The sequence below is a fragment of the Colletotrichum abscissum genome, assembly GCF_030869225.1.
Source record: "Colletotrichum abscissum strain IMI 504890 chromosome Unknown Scaffold_25.1, whole genome shotgun sequence".
Taxonomy (NCBI): Eukaryota; Fungi; Ascomycota; class Sordariomycetes; order Glomerellales; family Glomerellaceae; genus Colletotrichum; species Colletotrichum abscissum.
The window spans coordinates 661,637-679,277 of NW_026850154.1; the positions used below are offsets into that span (position 1 = coordinate 661,637).

General features: G+C 53.4%; 5 protein-coding genes across 5 annotated transcripts; 3 read left to right on the forward strand and 2 right to left on the reverse strand.

Annotated features, from left to right (window-relative positions):
- Positions 1–489: 489 nt before the first annotated feature.
- On the reverse strand, positions 490–2,516 carry CABS01_10169 (uncharacterized protein; the record flags this gene model as incomplete). The annotated part of the gene is made up of 3 exons (XM_060543525.1): positions 490–1,739; positions 1,793–2,034; positions 2,086–2,516. The coding sequence occupies 3 exons, from the start codon at positions 2,514–2,516 to the stop codon at positions 490–492; spliced, it is 1,923 nt and encodes a 640-aa protein (XP_060399706.1).
- A 716-nt stretch (positions 2,517–3,232) lies between these two features.
- Positions 3,233–4,384, reverse strand: CABS01_10170 (uncharacterized protein; the record flags this gene model as incomplete). Its single annotated transcript, XM_060543526.1, has 1 exon — positions 3,233–4,384. The coding sequence occupies one exon, from the start codon at positions 4,382–4,384 to the stop codon at positions 3,233–3,235; it is 1,152 nt and encodes a 383-aa protein (XP_060399707.1).
- Positions 4,385–6,708: 2,324 nt separating this feature from the next.
- CABS01_10171 (eukaryotic aspartyl protease) lies at positions 6,709–8,135 on the forward strand (the record flags this gene model as incomplete). The annotated part of the gene is made up of 2 exons (XM_060543527.1): positions 6,709–7,590; positions 7,644–8,135. 2 exons carry the CDS (start codon positions 6,709–6,711, stop codon positions 8,133–8,135), a joined length of 1,374 nt encoding a protein of 457 aa, XP_060399708.1.
- A 3,703-nt stretch (positions 8,136–11,838) lies between these two features.
- CABS01_10172 (6-phosphofructo-2-kinase) lies at positions 11,839–13,600 on the forward strand (the record flags this gene model as incomplete). The annotated part of the gene is made up of 4 exons (XM_060543528.1): positions 11,839–12,151; positions 12,275–12,864; positions 12,914–13,027; positions 13,082–13,600. Coding segments are annotated over 4 exons (1,536 nt in total), but the record flags the coding sequence as incomplete, so codon positions are not given.
- A 1,591-nt stretch (positions 13,601–15,191) lies between these two features.
- On the forward strand, positions 15,192–17,117 carry CABS01_10173 (ATP-dependent RNA helicase HAS1; the record flags this gene model as incomplete). The annotated part of the gene is made up of 2 exons (XM_060543529.1): positions 15,192–16,538; positions 16,608–17,117. 2 exons carry the CDS (start codon positions 15,192–15,194, stop codon positions 17,115–17,117), a joined length of 1,857 nt encoding a protein of 618 aa, XP_060399710.1.
- Between the last annotated feature and the right edge of the window lie 524 nt (positions 17,118–17,641).

Consider the following 17,641-nt stretch of genomic DNA (forward strand, 5'->3'; position numbering starts at 1 on the left):
TTGCCATGCGTCTCGTGCGGTTCAAGGCTTGTGATAATTGGATTAGATGGCTGGCGATGTAGACCTGAAGACATAGAGTGGGCACGGAAGCGATAATGTTCAACGGCCAGGCAGCCTCAGATTACATGAGGGTATGAGGCAATGAAATGTACTCTGCGAAGCGGCTGGAGAAACTGTTCTCAATGATCTCTTCCATTAGGAAGGCGCAGCACAGGACCACAAGTGACAAAGTCACAAGAGTCTGCTCACCCATGACAACACAGCCAGCTTACGCGAACGCCATCACGTCGTAAATTTGAAAAGAGCAGCTGGCTGACAAAAGCCAGACCCTGATCCTGTCTTCAGATGCCCGCTTCCCCTTGTCCCGTTTTTTCAGCTATCATGATACCTTGAGGAGGACGGCGATTTTGGTACGGGCAAAGGTCAACTTAGAAGAGGTTTGAAGATGAACAAGACTGACTTTGAGGGTTAACTAGCTCCTCAAAACGGTCAATCCTCGTCTACCCACGCTCCTGGGACTCGCAAAGGCGGATTCTCGATCAGATCCCAAAACTCGCCGGCGTATTCCTCGGCTTCCAGACTCCAGACAAGGTTCCAATCTCCAGGTTCTGGCCCATAAGTGAAAGATACCAGTCGCAGGCCAGGTTCATATATCGTATTATTGTCCCAGGTCCTCAAACGTTCTTCTTGCAGCCGCGCCTCCCGCTTGAAATACTCCATCTCTCGACGGCCGTATTCTTCGAGGTCATGACCTGATATCTGCACGTCCTCCAGCCACCTTCGTAGAAATAGGGAGATTTTGCGTTTATATTCTGAGTGATCCCAAAAAGTCTTGTAAAGCGCGGAAATTAGTGGCGTGTAACAACGGGGTTCCTCCTGGGCGGCATCAACAGACATCTGCATGCTGAGCCTTTGAGAGGACACTCCTTGAACAATCCACCGCACAAGTTTTCTCCAGCTAGACTTCTCATCGAAGGCCATCTTCGTTGCGTAGCACGATACGAGGCTCTCTAGGGAGCTGTCGAACGATGCATCGAGAATCACAATGAATTCAGCGGGCTTGATACCTCCATCGTGCTGTACATCGTGTAGTAGGATCTTTGGGTCGACATGGTACCAGTCTAAATGCGCGTAACGTACTTTCAGCGGGAGTTGATAGTACGTGGTCGCCAGGCTTCTCGTCATATATTGGTGAGCTTCGTGGTCCTTCCATATAAAGCTAGAGATGGCAGATAAGTTCAAGGTGGTCTCGTCTGGGGTAAAATAATCTTCCAGGCAGTCATCGAGGGCGACGTGAACCCAAATTTTGAAGAGCTCCAACGTTTCATTCGATTTGCATATGCGTGCAAATGGAGCGAGACCCAAGGTTTGGCCATCCACGTCGTCCAAGCGTAAACCCATACCAAGCAAATGACGAATAATTTCGATTCTTTCCCAATTGACTGCAAACTGAGATTTAGTCAGCGTCATAGCCATGTGCTTCTTTATAAATACGCATACATGTAGCAGTGTCCATCCACCTTCGTCACGGTCGAACAACGATGCCCGATGCTCCTCAATTTCACGTAGCGCGAGTGTCCAGTAGTCATCCTCTATATGCTTGAATATGGAGGTACCGCTGTAAGGTCGGACTGTCCAAGCTCGTAGGCAGAACTTCCATCCAGCGTGCGCTCGGTACGTCTGAATATCCCAGAGTCTCGCTGACACCCACCAAGGTGGCTGTAACCGTGCCTGGTATACTGCGAAGTATTATTATAGCCCTTGCACTTCACAAACTTGCCTAGGCACCCACCTTGGACGTCGTGATACTTAGAGTGCGGAACAGTCCGACTGGTAAAGCCGCCGAAGAAGGAAGACTGTGCATTGTGGAGTGACTCCATTCTGGATGCTTTCCTAACGGAAGCTACACTTTCGAAGTTTGGCTCGTCTATCAGCCGCACTTGTCGGCTTGAGTAAGCCTTGACAGTGAATGCGGTCGTTTCCGGTGTCTTAACGCCACTCGTAATTGACTCGGTCCTATTAGTGATGGAGGCACTGGAAGCGTCGTTAGCAATGTCTACTTTCCGAGTAAATCGATGCGCTTACAATATCCTCGTATTTTGTGATAGCAACGCCATTTGCAGGGCGAACTGTAGCTTTTGCTGACAGCTCTGTATCAGGTCCTTTTTAAGCGTAACCCTGAGCTTCGTTATGCTCCTCCGTGACTTCTTCGCGGTAAGAATCTGCTGTTGTAAGTCTGTCGCCAGTATCTCCAACTCGTTCGCCACTTGCTGACAGCATCTTAGACTAGCATCTGAAGTGCCAATACTCGGCGTGCCCGCCTGACTAAGCTCCACATCCATCTCTGTGAGGATAGCATTAAGAATGTCAACCTGTTCGATGAGCTGGTTGATCTCGCGGGGCACGTCCTGGACTTCGTTCCAAAGCTTCTTGAGTTTGATTATGCTGGAACCAAGCTTGCCGGCAATCTCGACGACGGTGAAGGCGCTGACGACAACGCCGAAGGCTTCCGCCATTGTGGAGGTCGAACCTTTCCCTCAGTCACTGGTGATCTCTGTCGGTCTCAAAGTTTCAGGCCAGGGTCAAATGATTGATGGTCGTCAAGAAAGGCTCTGCTACAAATCAGAAGAACAGATAGCCAGGCGTAAGGGGCAGACCGAAGGGGAGTGGAGCGCTTTTCAACGCCCGAATTAAGCAGGCTGCGTGGCAAGTAAGCCCCAGCAGTGCCTCCCAAGCGTCAGGCTTTCCTGCAGGCTGAATGTGCTGCATGGAAAGAGCCAATTGAGACCCGACACCACATCATTCAAATTGTCAGACCAGCGCTACGTCTACCAATGAAAGTGAGCGCAAGGCGGGAAAGGACTGCTTCTTGATAGAATCGCATTGGCTTGCGACCATCAGTTCACGCCCATACTCCGATCAATCTTTCCTCACAGAACAATAGCCGCTGATACTACGAGAAGATCAGTAGTCGTACATCAAATCCAAACAAAGAGGACTTACTAGGTTCGGCCATGACTCTCAGGCAGCACGTGCATCGTAAGTTCACATCACTTCAATGAGATCTCTCAAAAGATAGGCTTTCGCACCCAGTTATGGCATGTTATAATTCTTCAAGAAAGTCTACGGTATGCCCACGCGTATCCCAATCTATACATGTGAAGACGAAGGAAAGGTATCATCTATGAAAGTGATAAGTGTTTCGACCAATGAAAGTAAGTACATCACCAGCCTACTGAATGGTTGGAGGCGGCGTTGGTTGCCGTTTCGGTCTTGCAGGTGCAACTTCCGGTGGCGGCGGTGCGGGCTTGCGTTGTACATAAGCCGGCTCCGGAACAGCCTTCAGTGATTCTGGCTTGGTCTTTGGAGCCTCCGAAGCAGCCTGCGGTGGCTCTGTTGCAGTCTTCACAGGTTCTGGAGTCTTGTCGGCAGTTTTTGAAGCGTTCTCGGGCGTTGGTTCTGACGGGGCATCAGCAGACTTCGTCGGCGGCGTCGGCGGCTCAACCTTCTTCTTAACCAAGTCCTCGTCCCACACATCCTTCACAAGGCCCCAATACCTCGACGAATCCAGCTTGGCATGCGCAACATGCTGACTCCCATCAAACCTCTCCTTGCGGACCTTGAACCCGACCTCGGCAGACTCATCCGCGTGCCTCTCCACATCACCCCAGTAAATCATCTCATCCTCTTTGCTGTACAAATACGCCCGCCGCCTCTCACTGCCCAAAAGCGCCTTTTGCCGCAGCGCCGCCCACATCTTGCCAAAGAACCCGACCCGCCCGAACGGGACGTGAAACAGCCAGAACCAGCCGATGAAGACATGAGCCAACGGCGCCAGGATCCGCGGCATCGAGGCCGAGATCGCGCGGTAGCTCCGCATCCAGTGAAATCCTCCGGGACAAGAGTCGTAGAGCGTCACGTGCGGCGGGAGCTCCAGACGGCCTGCGCGATCCGCATCGGCGTAGAGCTCGAGGAACTTTGCGAGGTTGGTGGCGCCACCGTTGGAGAAGACGTGGAAGAGGAGCTGCGGGGCCCGCTGGCCTGTCCCCGTCTCAGATGAGGCCGGGGGCGGGATGGAGTCTGCTAGAGAGCGGATCACGGGGACCGCCGGCTTGATTTGCCGCTTGGAAATGCGGTTGGAGAGGGTGTGGACGAAGGGGCACTTCACGAGAAGGATGCTTGCGGAAGGGTACATTGCCATGTAACGCGATGTGTACTTTGCAATGTGGACATCCTGGGCCGACATCCAGCTGAAGATGGCAACGAGTTTGGGTGAGTTCGGGTCCGGGACGGATGAGGGTGGATCGTAGAGGAACGTCGTGGGTGAGAGCTCTTGCATGGCTGGCAGGGGTCCGGCAGCGCCGGTGGGCTGGTTTGATGCCATGGTGAGTGTGGTTTGGGTTGTCGTGTGTGAGAAACTTTCGACAGCGACCGTTGCTTTTTGCGACCAACTATCCGATGAAGAATCCCGGGGAAGGGTTACAGTCAACGTTCAAGGTAAAGATACAGAAGGGAGACGAGGTGAGGTTAAGATATAATGTAGTCAGAGCTCCAATGGGATGGACGGGTCACCTAGGCAGTACATTCTCAGCCCTATCCTCGGGTCTTGTCGTCATCATGTTAAGGTTGGCTAGGTTACCCTTTCCGGTAAGTGCCTCGGCTTTACATCCCTGCCGCACGGGACTTTGGATGTCTCAACCAAATCCTGAGGGATTCACGTTGAGATCTTGGCTTCAATTCTCTATCATTGTCAAAAAAATTGATGGGAAAATGAGGCAGTCCGATCAGACCGGAGTGACACGAGCAGAGTCAGGCCAGCGGCCCGCCGGCGGGACATGGACTCCGGTTCTTGTACAGTAGGCCGATCGGTCTCCAACTTCGGAGCTGAGATCGGGGGTGTCAGCACCTTAATCTGGCAGCATATGTTGTAAAATGGAACCCATCGTATTGGTGATTAAGTCATGAGCCCGCTGTGAGTCCTCGTCAGACATTGCCATGTATCATTAACGTTGCTCAATACAATTCTGAGGTTAGACCCTATGTAGTAACCGTAGTGAACAGCAGTGCCCCAGATTTCAGGGGTTCCTCAATGGACGTCGCTTCTCGTGTCAGTCGACTCGGTTGAAATGAAGTTCAATTGGTGGCAACGACAGTGGGCCGGGCATACTGCATGACGACAACGGTGGCACGTTGGGCAGGACATATACGGATGGCGCGCCATCTCGCATTTAACATGAAGGAACAAACAGATCTGCCGAGCAGGGGTTGAGAGCTGAGAGTATAGAGACCGAGGTGTATGCTCGGATTTTTTCTTTCACAACACGTTGACAACACGTTGAGAGCATATGGTTTGGCCGCGAATGGCAAGCGTGAACAAACATAGGACCCATCTGGTGTTACCGAAGCTGGATGGCGCAGTGGCGAGGCAGGACTTTTGTAAACTCGAGAAGCTATCTACCTGAGATGAACAGATGCTGTTTCGACCCGATTACATTTGCTTGAGCCGACTTCCGATAGCATGTGCGTGGTCTGAGACTCTTTGCGTTTGTTCAATAAGCTAGCCGACTCCCGAGTAACGTCTGGTGATACTGGTACCTGAATGGCATACCTGGCAAATGCTGCAGGTATCCGCCTAGTGTAATCAAAGCAGTCTGAATGAGACGGAATATCGAAACCCTAGCTGAACTTGATGAATTCCCATTGTTTCAATCAGATACTTAAACCATATTGCTCCCAATTCCTATGCCCGACCATAAGCAAGATGTGCTCCAAGGGGGATCGCGGATGACCCTCACAATAACACAACCACGATGAGCTAGGCTCTAGTTTATGGAAAGTATTCAAGTCCGAAGATTACTGAGCTAGAATCAGCTTCTGTCTTGAAGTAATGTGACATTCGTAAATATGGGTCGATAGGAAGTTGCCAAGGTCGTTTGTATTAATACGTAAGGGAATGTAAGCCGCAGATGAGATATAAATGAAATCTACACCAACGGACCGAATAGCTTACCTATGGGCAGCGAGAGTGAATGAAATCGGGGACTCGTTGCGGATCTCGGCTATGAGCCATGAGCCATGAGCTTCTTAGGTGATTCCGTCGTCGTTTGTAAGGTTTCAAAGCCAATGGAAGTATCAATGATATGGGCGGGAACTTCGCAAATGCCTTACGAGTCAGTGGCAAACTGCAACTTCCTCAACGGGAGGCCAGGATATGAAAGGAAGGTACGCTGTTTCCGTGTGGATCTAATCCTTCCAAGATGGACGTGGCATCCCGAGCAAACGATCCAAGGCAAGCGGTACTTGCCCTTCCCGTCATCCACGATGGCAACCACTTCATGTACCTCCTTCCAGCTTCTAGCAGTCACAGCCATACACACGCTTTCCTAATGTTACAATTCGTCCAAAGGGAAGTAACGCAGACGGGACCAGCCGAGGTGGGAAGCACATTCGTGTTTGCTGCGCCTTCCTGCCGTCACCGTCCACCCCGAACACACGTCCGAGGATTGTCCCCCTTTTCAAAAACCCTTCATCTTTCTCACCGTAGTCAGCTTTCCTCAGCCTTTCTCTCCGACACTTGACCAGCGTCCTCGTTCATCTTCAAAAAGAGACTCAAGCTGTAGCTCAACGGTCTCGTCCCTTCTCTTGTTCCATCCATCATTCCTTTCAACCACCCTCATTTTCCCATTCTCTCCGTAATTCAAAGACGCCATGAAGGTCGCCAATGTCCTCTCCTCTCTGTTGGGAGTTGGTCTCCTGTCCGCCGACGCCGTCTTGGCCAAGGACAGACGCCGTGTCGGTGTCGAGATCAAGAGCCCTCTCAAAGGCGTCAACTTCCAGCGCATCAAGGCCTTTCGTGAGGCTGCCCCTGATGAGGTCTCTGGCCGCACCCAGAAACTGAAACCATTCCATGGCAGAATCACCGGCCACAACGCCGCCACTGCCTTGGGCGCTGCCCAGCCTCGAGATCTCTCTTCCAGCTACCAGAACATCACAGCCTTGTCTCCTTGGGGTACTCAATATGCTGTCGAAGTTACCTGGGACGGCAAGCTCATCAACATGATCTTCGACACCGGCAGCAGCGACACCTGGGCCACCAGTTCCAATCTGACGTGTACCAACCTGTCAGGCACTGCTGTCTATTCCCCTGAATCTTGCGGCTTTGGACCGGACAAGATTAACGACTTCAAATATGGCCCCGTCGAGGATGTCCACTTCGCCTTGAGCTACGGTTCTGGCGAGCGAGTGTCCGGCCCCATGGGTTACAGTGACATCGAGGTGGCCGGCATCGTCGTCAAACAACAGCAGGTCGGCCTGGCCAACAAGACGTACTGGATGGGCAACAACTACACCAACGGTGTTCTCGGTCTTGCCTATCCCTCGATCACTAGTGCTTTCACTGGCGACATGAATGAGGATCGCCCTGCTTTCCAGGTTCCATACTCGCCCTTCTTTACCAGCATGGTTCAGCAAGGGCTCTCTTCAGATGCCTTCAGCGTTTCTCTCGTCCGCAATTCGTCTGGCGTAATTGGATGGGGTGGCCGCACTGGTCTGCCAATCACTGGCCCCACGGCCTACACCGATCTCATCATTGTGAGTTTTGACCAAAACAGGATGACATCTCAGTATGACTTACAATCTTGCAGACCAGCATCAACTCACAGCGTCCCGACGGCAGCTGGCAATACTCATACTACACCATCCTCGTCGATGGCTTGCGTTGGGGATCCACGAGCGACACCAAGAAGTACCTGTACATTGTCGACACTGGCACGACGCTTATGTACGTGCCTCCGCCTACAGCCGAGGCTATTGCCAGATCTTTCTCCCCCAGTGCCATCTACTTGTTCCAGTATGGCGGATACTTCGCCCCTTGTGATGCCATTGCTCCTAAGATAGCCGTCATCATCGAAGGCGCAAGCTTCTTCATCAACCCCGTGGATCTCATCTACCGCGGACTGGTGGACCCTCTCACGGGTTACTGCCAGATTGGTATTACTACCGGTGGCAAGGGTCCGTACATCCTGGGTTCAGTCTTCCTACACAATGTCGAAGCCTACTTTGACGTTGGTGCTGGTCAGGTTCGCTTCTACGGTCGCGAAACCTACGGTGCCACTCCTCAGCTCCCCGAGAAGTAGAAATGCAAGCAGCGGTTTGGTAGTTTCGAGGACACTTCATCAGGTCTTTTGTGATTCGGACTGAGACTACTTAATTTCATGTAGGCTGTTCAACAAGATTGGGGATGAATTTGCTGGGGTTGTTTTGGGGTCATGTTGGCCAAAGACATAGTAGCTTACACAGAGTTGTACTTGTACTGGTGAGATAGGGTTCAGTCTAATGAATGCCACTTGCCTCATACTTTCTTTGAATGCTCACTTGGAATCGTGTTGGTTAGGTAGCAACCTGGCCTCCTCGTCGGCGCCCGGGGCAGCCTGGTAAAGTGTGATAGCAGGTCAGAGACAGCAGCAGTTCCAGCGCAGGCGGTGTTTCCACAGTGGACGAGACTGAAACCAGTGCTCGGGTCGGGACTTATCGGAGTGGCGAGGAGGGCTTATCGAGTTCTAGAGTCCTTATCGATAACGCACCTCAGTGAGGTCACTGCGATGGCGCTCTCATTTCTGCCACTTGGTTCAACACTTCACGATCCAGGCCCCTCGGCAACACTTACTCACACCTCACCGACTTCCTTCCAAGCGATACCGACCTTGCTGCTGCTGCTGCTGCTTCGGAGGCCAGCCCTCTCCTTCTTTTCTCCTTTGCAGATTTCTTTTCAGGCCTCTTCCTGTATCTCTTGCACCACCTCTTCTTCGCCGTCAGGATCGTATCGTCTCAACCCCCATCGTTTGCGGTGTGCGGCGGTTACTCGGCAGTCGCTGTACCGATCTTTTGGAACCCCTCCGACATCCCCCGTGGTCGGCAACAATTCTGGGGAAAAGACTGGAATAGTGTTCTTCCGACCTGACCAGCCTGGAAAGCGACCTGGACGAAGGCATTCCCGAATTAACCAGCGAACAACCATAGCCCAGTTTCAAAGCAGCTCAGCCATCCACCATGGGTATCGGAGTGATCCCGGCGAATAGTGCCGATGAGAGCAAGAAGACACCTCGACGACAGCATACCTGGAGCTTCAGCAAGGTACGATATTACCGAATTTCTTAGTCTTCTTTTCTTTTTGATGTTCAAGAGCTTTGAGATTTTTTTTGGGGGGTCGTTGTTTTCCTGTGTTGTTTGCGCGGATTTCAGTAGTCTTGTTTACAGTGCAGCGCAATGCCATGCACCGGCTTTCTCATGGGCATCATCAAGTGGCTTTTTTCTCCCTCTTTGCCCAGTCGATGGCTTCCTGGCGGTGTGAATAATCACGCAGGGGTGTTGGTCAGCGATGGAGGACCCCTCCCCTAGCCTTTTTTTCCTTCTGGACTATTTGATACGATCTGGCAATCGTGCCGATTTGTTGGATCCGAGTCCCGGCCGGCTGGACCTGCTTGTTCGGAGCTGTGCTGGGCTGGGCTGCTGGGCTATGAGAGAAAAATGACCCCTGGAACAGTCGTTCAAGCCTAGGCTCCTATGCGGATAGAGGCGTTTCCCCCAGCAAGTGCGGCGGTGAAATTTCCCATGTTGCGTGGTCAGGAGACTTGTCCCGGGTGACCTTTTCCCCTGGCGGGTTTTCGTGGGGGTCAGATGTTAGTGGCCATTGGATTGCTCAATTGAGCCTCGAGAGCTTGGGAACCTAGATGACTATGATTCTGTTGCCTGCCAAGTGGTTGATGCAATGCGAATATGATTGTTGGGTCTTTGGCTCTCTATGGACTCTAGTGAATAGCCGCAGCCGGAGGTCGCCGAGCAGCAAACAGATGAGCAGTTGGAGTGAAAACGATTGGCAAAGTTGTCAAGACGTTGGCGGCACTAGAAAGGGCACTCTTATGAGCATTTGTGGTTGGAATGGGATGTTCGAGTGGACTGGAATTTGGGTTTCATTCTTCAGCATGAAGGGTCCTTCTTGTTTGCATCCTCGTCATCGCGAAAGGTAGTCTACCGAATTCCGGTAAACGTGGTATCATGGGGAGGCTCCGGCTATGTCTGGCAAGTCAAATCGATCAGTTCGGCGTGGTCTGATGTCCACCTCGGCTGTTCTCGGTGAGAGTTGCCCTCTTGGCTTTCGGGAGGGTGGTGAACCAAGAAAGCCGACTGGCGAACTGACACCCCAAGGCTCAAGCTGGGCGCGAGTAGGATGCGACATGTCCCGGTGAGCGCTGTGGATGCGGGGATGGTCCGCTACAGTTTGCGCTGAACTGCTGGAGCTTCAAGGCTGGAGCTTCTGCCCTCGACTCGAGCTGCCCCTCCAGAGGCCCAGTGGGCTAGGCTCCCTGACAAGGGGCACCGGGGAAAGGCGGGCAGAATGAGGGGCACCCGTATGGGGGGGATTGGAGTTCGACCCGGGGCATGGGGTCCAGTGATCCTCTATGATGGAGGGGCGGGCAGACCACGGACTAGAAGCCGCGCGAGGGGGAGACGGCGGCCTCTGCCGTTGCGCACAATGGAACGAATGACCTGCCCTGCATGCATACCCAGTTAGGTACATGCAGCTCAAGAGACACCTTATCCATCTTGTTGTGTCTGCTCAAGGTACCTTAGCTGGTGAAGCTGCTGGTGGTCTCAGTTGCGGACGGGCGAACGGGACGTCTTGAGGATGGGACTTTTCCTTTCCCTTCTATGCTTTTTGGCATTCTTGCTCCAATGACCTCGGGCTAGAGAACAAGTCCCATTCTACCTGACGCTCCGTATGGATAGTGCAGCCTTTCGTCCACTGTTCGGCATTAGGGACCCAGCACATGTCCACAAGGTACCTCCGGGAAGATGGGGTCACCAAGCAAGTAGTGCTGTTCTCATGGAAGTACCTTACCCTTACCTTACCTTGACTACGGATACCCTTCCGCACAAACAGCGATCCATCCCCCGGCAAGGCACATGTCGCATCAGTTCATCCAGTGGTGGACTTGATATCTGAACTGGGCAGACTGACCTGACGGATGAGCTGAGCCTGGTGTCTCTCCATCATGACCGTTGCCGTCGTTGCGCCCGCTGTTTGTTCTTTGAAGGTCTGAGTCTCATTAAGGTACCACCGAGTCCAGCGATTCCATACCTCTACTCTCAAGTACTTACCTCACTGCGAAAGAAGTAATGTACTTGCTGCTCTCGGCTCTATGCTGGCAGCCAAGTTGATTCCAAGCAGCTTCCATTGCCTACCAAGTACCTTTGGTATTCTTGTTCCTCGGGATATCCTCTCGGCAGCCCTTGTCCTATTAGGTTCCCCCTCCTCGTTTACCTATGTTTTACGTACCTTTCTCTCGATCCCCTTCACACTTTCACAGACTTACGCACGCCGCCCATCCACTCATTACTCCATGCCCTCCACCCTCACCTTTCACCTCACCTAACATCAGGTCACTCTCTTCTCCTCACTACATCATCGTTCCCCAAACCCTGTGCAACCTCAACTGTGCTGTTTCTGCATCTCCTTACACCTACACATACCCATACCTCTACCTACCCTTACATACATACCTTGCCTTTGCCTGCAAACGGAATTCTTCAGCAAACAACGTTTCGAATCACAGCCGTTGGCCCAGTCTCCTCCCTAGTCCCTACACTTTGCCAGTATCGTTATCAAAGAAGTCAAAGAGACAAGGACCCCCTCCTTCTTCTCCTACACTTCTTTCAGCAGTTCCATGTCGTCCGGCTCAGAGTGACCCTTAACCCCCGTCATCCCCGTCACCCCCGTCCCAAAGTCACCGCACCCGCCCCGAGAGTCACGCCCGAGGGGTCCCGCCTATTTGGGCGTAGAGCTACTGCCACGAGCTGGAAGCATCACGCGAGCTGCCTTCCTCCACGCTCTCTCTTTCCACGCCACTCAATTCATCTCCAGCTTCCTTCTCATGCCTACGCGTTTTCAGCTTCTACAACATCATTTTCCTTCCGTCTCGTCATAACAACTTCCGCTTGGACAACTACCAAAAAGAGAGAGGGAACGAGAGAAAGCACAGCGTCAAGATGCCGGCCAAGACTAACGGTATAGGCATTCAGGTGGAGGATACCAAGATATGCGTCGTCATGGTTGGTCTGCCCGCTCGGGGCAAGAGCTTCATCGCTCAGAAAGGTGAGTAAATATTCTAGCTGCGTATTTCTCCAGAGAATATTCAGCAAACGACGCCGCTACCACTTTGGCGCATTTTCACAGCGTTGATATCACGATTATTTGACACTGACGTGATTGGCTCAGCGCAACGCTATCTGGGTTGGCTCTCCATCAAGGCAAAGACCTTCAACGTCGGCAGCTACCGCCGCCAGGAGGATGCGCACCCCTCGGCCGACTTCTTTGACTTCTACAATACCGAGGGCGAGCGCAGACGTCGCGCCGCGGCCGAGAAGGCCATCGAGGATATGCTGGCCTGGTTCCGCCAGGGTGGTGTAATTGGCATCCTTGATGCCACCAACTCGACCAAGGAGCGCCGCAAGTGGGTTCTCGACATCTGCACCAAGGAGGGCATCGAGGTCCTCTTCGTCGAGAGCAAGTGCGACAACGAGAACCTCATCATGGCCAACATCCGCGATGTCAAGACTACCTCGCCCGACTACCAGGGACAGGACCCCGAGGAGGCTGCGCTTGACTTCCGCAACCGCATTCGCAACTACGAGAAGGTCTACAAGACGCTTGACGAGGACGGTGATGAGAACGAGTACACCTACCTCAAGATCATGGATGTCGGCAAGCAGGTTATCATCAACCGCATTCAGGACTACCTTCAGAGTCGCGTTGTCTACTACCTCATGAACTTGCACATTCGCCCTCGCTCCATCTGGCTCTCTAGAGTATGTATCACTAACTTTGCGCCGTTGAGTCTTGGCTAATGGGGAACAGCACGGAGAGTCCATGTACAACTTGGATGGCCGCATTGGCGGCGACACTACGCTCTCTCCCCGTGGTGAGCAGTATGCGCGCAAGCTTCCTGAGCTCGTCCGCGATTCAGTTGGTGTAAGTCATTCCAAAGGAAGTATCTTTCTGTTCAGGTTGCTGACCAACCCACAGGACGACCGTCCCCTGACCGTCTGGACCTCGACTCTCAAGCGCACCATCGCTACCGCTCGCTTCCTCCCCCCTAACTACAACCAGTTGCAGTGGAAGGCTCTCGACGAGCTCGACTCCGGCGTCTGCGACGGCCTCACCTACCAGGAAATCAAGGACCGTTTCCCGGAGGATTTCGCCGCCCGTGACGAGGACAAGTACAACTACCGCTACCGCGGCGGTGAGTCGTACCGCGACGTCGTCATCCGTCTCGAGCCCATCATCATGGAGCTCGAGCGCAGCGAGGACATTCTCATCGTCACCCACCAGGCCGTGCTGCGCTGCATCTACGCCTACTTCATGAACAAGAGCCAGGCCGACAGCCCCTGGATGAACGTGCCCCTGCACACCCTCATCAAGCTCACCCCGCGCGCCTACGGAACCGAGGAGGTGCGCTACGAGGCTAACATCCCCGCGGTCAGCACCTGGCGCGGCAAGGGTTCCACGGCCAAGCACGAGAACCCGATTGCGGAGTGTACGTGAAAAGAGTTCTTGAAATTGGTTTGTGGTCCAAGGTTGACTGAAGGATTGGAACAGGAACTTGAGGGAAACGGACGCAGGCGTATCTGTCTTGTGGTCACAATCTCTGTGACTGGGACAATTCGAGATCGATTTGAGACCTGCGCACGCAAAGGATTTCCTTTTTTCTCTTGACGACGACGACGTTTTCAGACTCCACTTTTCGGCATATTCCACTCGGTTCACGATGGCGTTTAAGGACAACACGGAGAGAAAGAAAAGATGACCTATTACAGGGACGGCGGCAAAAAAACGCGGAGAGTGGTGGCATGACGCGTCGGAGGGAACCCGACACCCATTCTCGATGGAACAAATTACCTTGCTTTTTTACTGGACCAGACGAACGTCAACACGGCGACCGCATCACCCTGTCTACACTTCTCACTCAGAGGTGGGCTCCCACGCTTTCAGAGTCTTGCGGTTGCTGTTGCGATGCATCTGCCGTCCGGTATCACAATTACTTTGCACTTGCTCAAGATCCTACAACTACTCTAGGACAAATGTTTTCAAGGTTCGACAATTCACATCCAAATGAAAGGGAACGAAAGGGGAGGGGATAAAAATTGCATCGATCGGACGGGGGGTTACGCAGGCGGTTTGAGTGGTTGCGGACACCGGCATAGAGGTTCGGGTTGGACCAAGGACCAAGGACCGTTTGACATCCGTCTGGGTGTGACGAGGGACTGGACGGTGGAAATTTTCCCTGGCCGGTCTTCTCTACATATTCCCTTTAGTTTCCCAGTTTCATAGCTTCATGATGAATGTACCTACGTTAGGTACCAATTACGTTCTCGTTCGGTTCCGTGACTGACATCAGAACTGCTGTGTTCTTGTTCCCACCGAGGTTGGTAATTGAGCATTTTTGAAGATGACGGCGATCGAGATGGTTTGTGCAACTGTCCCCGTCCAGTTGCGTACAACGAGCCCCATAGGAGCTGGTTGGTACTTTCCAAGCCGACCTTACTAACTATATGTCGAGCATCTCGACAAGCATGAGATCTCGTTCCCGGTGGTCTCAAGCTGTGATCCTTGGGGATGGCCTGTATTCCCAGAATTACTCGGTGATGTGTACGCTGCAGTGACCTTAAGAAAACAAATAGCCAAACAGAACGCACAAGCATCTCGTCATCGAGAAAACCCGAGGTTCTTGTGGGTCATACGTTGAAAATGATCGTTCGAGGGTGGCTTCTACCGTGGTGGCCTCGATCACAAACTGAAAAGCTTGGATTCAATTTCAAGCTCTGCTCTAGAGCATAAAAGCCAGAGACGTCTGCATATGTTCAAGACGATGGAGGCGTTCATGAGGCCCGCCTTTCCATGAGTTCAGCACCCGGTACGTACCCTTTGCCCCGCATCGCATTCCACTCGGGGTGGATTAACCGCCTCCGTTATCAACCCAGACTTTTCAGACCGATAAGAAAAAAAATTCCCAGGCGGGAGAGGGTCGACACTTTTGGTAGCAGCTTGAGAGAAGTCCCTTCTGGCCGCCTTCACTGCACGGTTTTCTACAACGCAATTTTTGCATTGCAAAGAACCGCCACAAAAACCACACAACATGGACGCCGCCACGAGCAAGAAGAGAAAGTCACGCGACTCCAATGGCGTGAAGGTCTCTAGCAAAAAGCGAGCCGCCGAGGCAGAGATCCCCGCCGCCACGACGACCGCAGAGGCCCCCGCGAAGAAGTCCAAGAAGGTGAAGCGCAGCAAGCAGCCCGAGGCCGAGCCGGAATCCGACAATGAGGCGGTGGAGGAGCAAGTCGAGGCCGGCAGCGACGCCGAAGATGTCGAGAACGAGGAGGAGACGGCCGCCGCCAACTTCAAGACGGCACAAGACGACGAAGACGAGGGCGACGGCTCCGACCTCGACGACGACGTTCACGCGCCCGCAAAGGACACCGCCGACGGCGAAAACGACATCCCCAACGCGCAGCAGCTCTCCCTCCCGCCCGCCGCCGGCGCCGAGGCCCACGACTTTGCCGAGCTCAACCTCTCCGAGAAGACGATGAAGGCCATTGGCGACATGGGCTTCACCAAGATGACGGAGATCCAGAGGCGGGGTATCCCCCCCTTGCTGAGCGGCAAGGACGTCCTGGGCGCGGCCAAGACGGGTTCCGGAAAGACGCTCGCGTTCCTCATCCCCGCCGTCGAGATGCTCAGCGCCCTGCGCTTCAAGCCGCGCAACGGCACCGGCGTCATCGTCGTCTCGCCCACTCGCGAGCTGGCGCTGCAGATTTTCGGCGTCGCGCGCGAGCTGATGGCGCACCACTCCCAAACGTACGGCATCGTCATCGGCGGCGCCAACCGTCGCGCCGAGGCGGACAAGTTGCAAAAGGGTGTCAATTTGCTGATTGCCACGCCCGGCCGCCTGCTGGATCACCTACAAAACACCCCCTTTGTCTTCAAGAACCTCAAGTCCCTCATCATCGATGAGGCCGACCGGATATTGGAAATCGGTTTCGAGGACGAGATGCGGCAGATTGTCAAGATCTTGCCAAAGAACGACCGCCAGACGATGCTCTTCTCCGCGACGCAGACGACAAAGGTCGAGGACCTGGCGCGCATTTCGCTGCGCCCGGGACCGCTGTATGTGAATGTCGACGAGAAGCAGGAGCACAGCACCGTCGCGAACTTGGAGCAGGGATACGTGCTCTGCGACGCGGATAAGCGGTTCCTGCTGCTGTTCTCGTTCCTGAAGCGCAACCTGAAGAAGAAGGTTATCGTCTTTTTCAGCAGTTGTAACTCTGTAAAGTACCACGCCGAGCTGCTCAACTATATCGATTTGCCGGTGCTGGACCTGCACGGCAAGCAGAAGCAGCAGAAGCGGACGAATACGTTTTTCGAGTTTTGCAATGCCAAGCAGGGTACGCTCATCTGTACCGACGTTGCCGCTCGTGGTTTGGATGTAAGTCGCACTCAATCACGCTCTCTGATCAAACTTGTAGACGGACAGTTTGCTAACAGAACTCTTTAGATCCCCGCAGTAGACTGGATCGTCCAGGTCGACCCCCCAGATGACCCGCGCGACTACATCCACCGCGTCGGCCGAACCGCCCGCGGCTCCAACAGCAAGGGCCGCTCCCTCATGTTCCTCCAGCCCAGCGAGGTCGGCTTCCTGACGCACCTGAAGGAGGCCCGCGTGCCCGTGGTGGAGTTCGACTTCCCCGCCAACAAGGTCGCCAACATCCAGTCCCTGCTCGAGAAGCTCATCAACCAGAACTACTACCTCAACAAGAGCGCCAAGGACGGCTACCGGTCCTACCTGCACGCCTACGCGTCGCACTCGCTGCGCACCGTGTTTGATGTGAATAAGCTGGACCTGGCCAAGGTTGCAAAGAGCTTTGGGTTCTCGACGCCGCCGAGGGTGGATATCACTGTTGGCGCGAGCATGAGTCGGGATAAGAAGACGCAGGGGAGGAGGGCGTATGGAAGTCAGCCTAGGAACCAGCAGAGTGGCACCGGTGGGTTTTACAAGAAGCGGTGAGGGGTGTCAGTGGATGATGAAGAAGAAGAAGAAGAAAAGGGAGGGAAGAGAGGTTCTTGTTATTGCTGAGATGGCACGGTTCCTGTGAGAATAGATTTTGGTCAGCACGGCGTCGCGTTCATCAAAAACCATGATGGTCAAAAAATGGTAATTGGGACTTTGGTTTGTTTTATAAGATTCTGGGACTGCTTATGATATGTGATTGTGAAGTAAAGACTCGATGGCCTGTAACAAGGGGGAAAGAGCATCGCCTCTCATTGTCCGCTGCTGACGTATTCTCAATCCAGTCTGAAGAACCCAGACATATCCAAAGGATTTGTCGAGCTCGATGTCTACCGGGACGGCAAGAAACATCCATCTTTCAGAATGAGGCCAGCAAGTTGAGGCCGGCTTGGTCTACTGAGCCCGTCAGTCGGATGGCCGTGGCCAGGGAGCCCGGGATCTGATGCATTGTGAATATACAGAAGAGCTCACCAGAATACTCTATTGAATCTGTTCTTCCACACCGGCTATGGGCCTCAGAC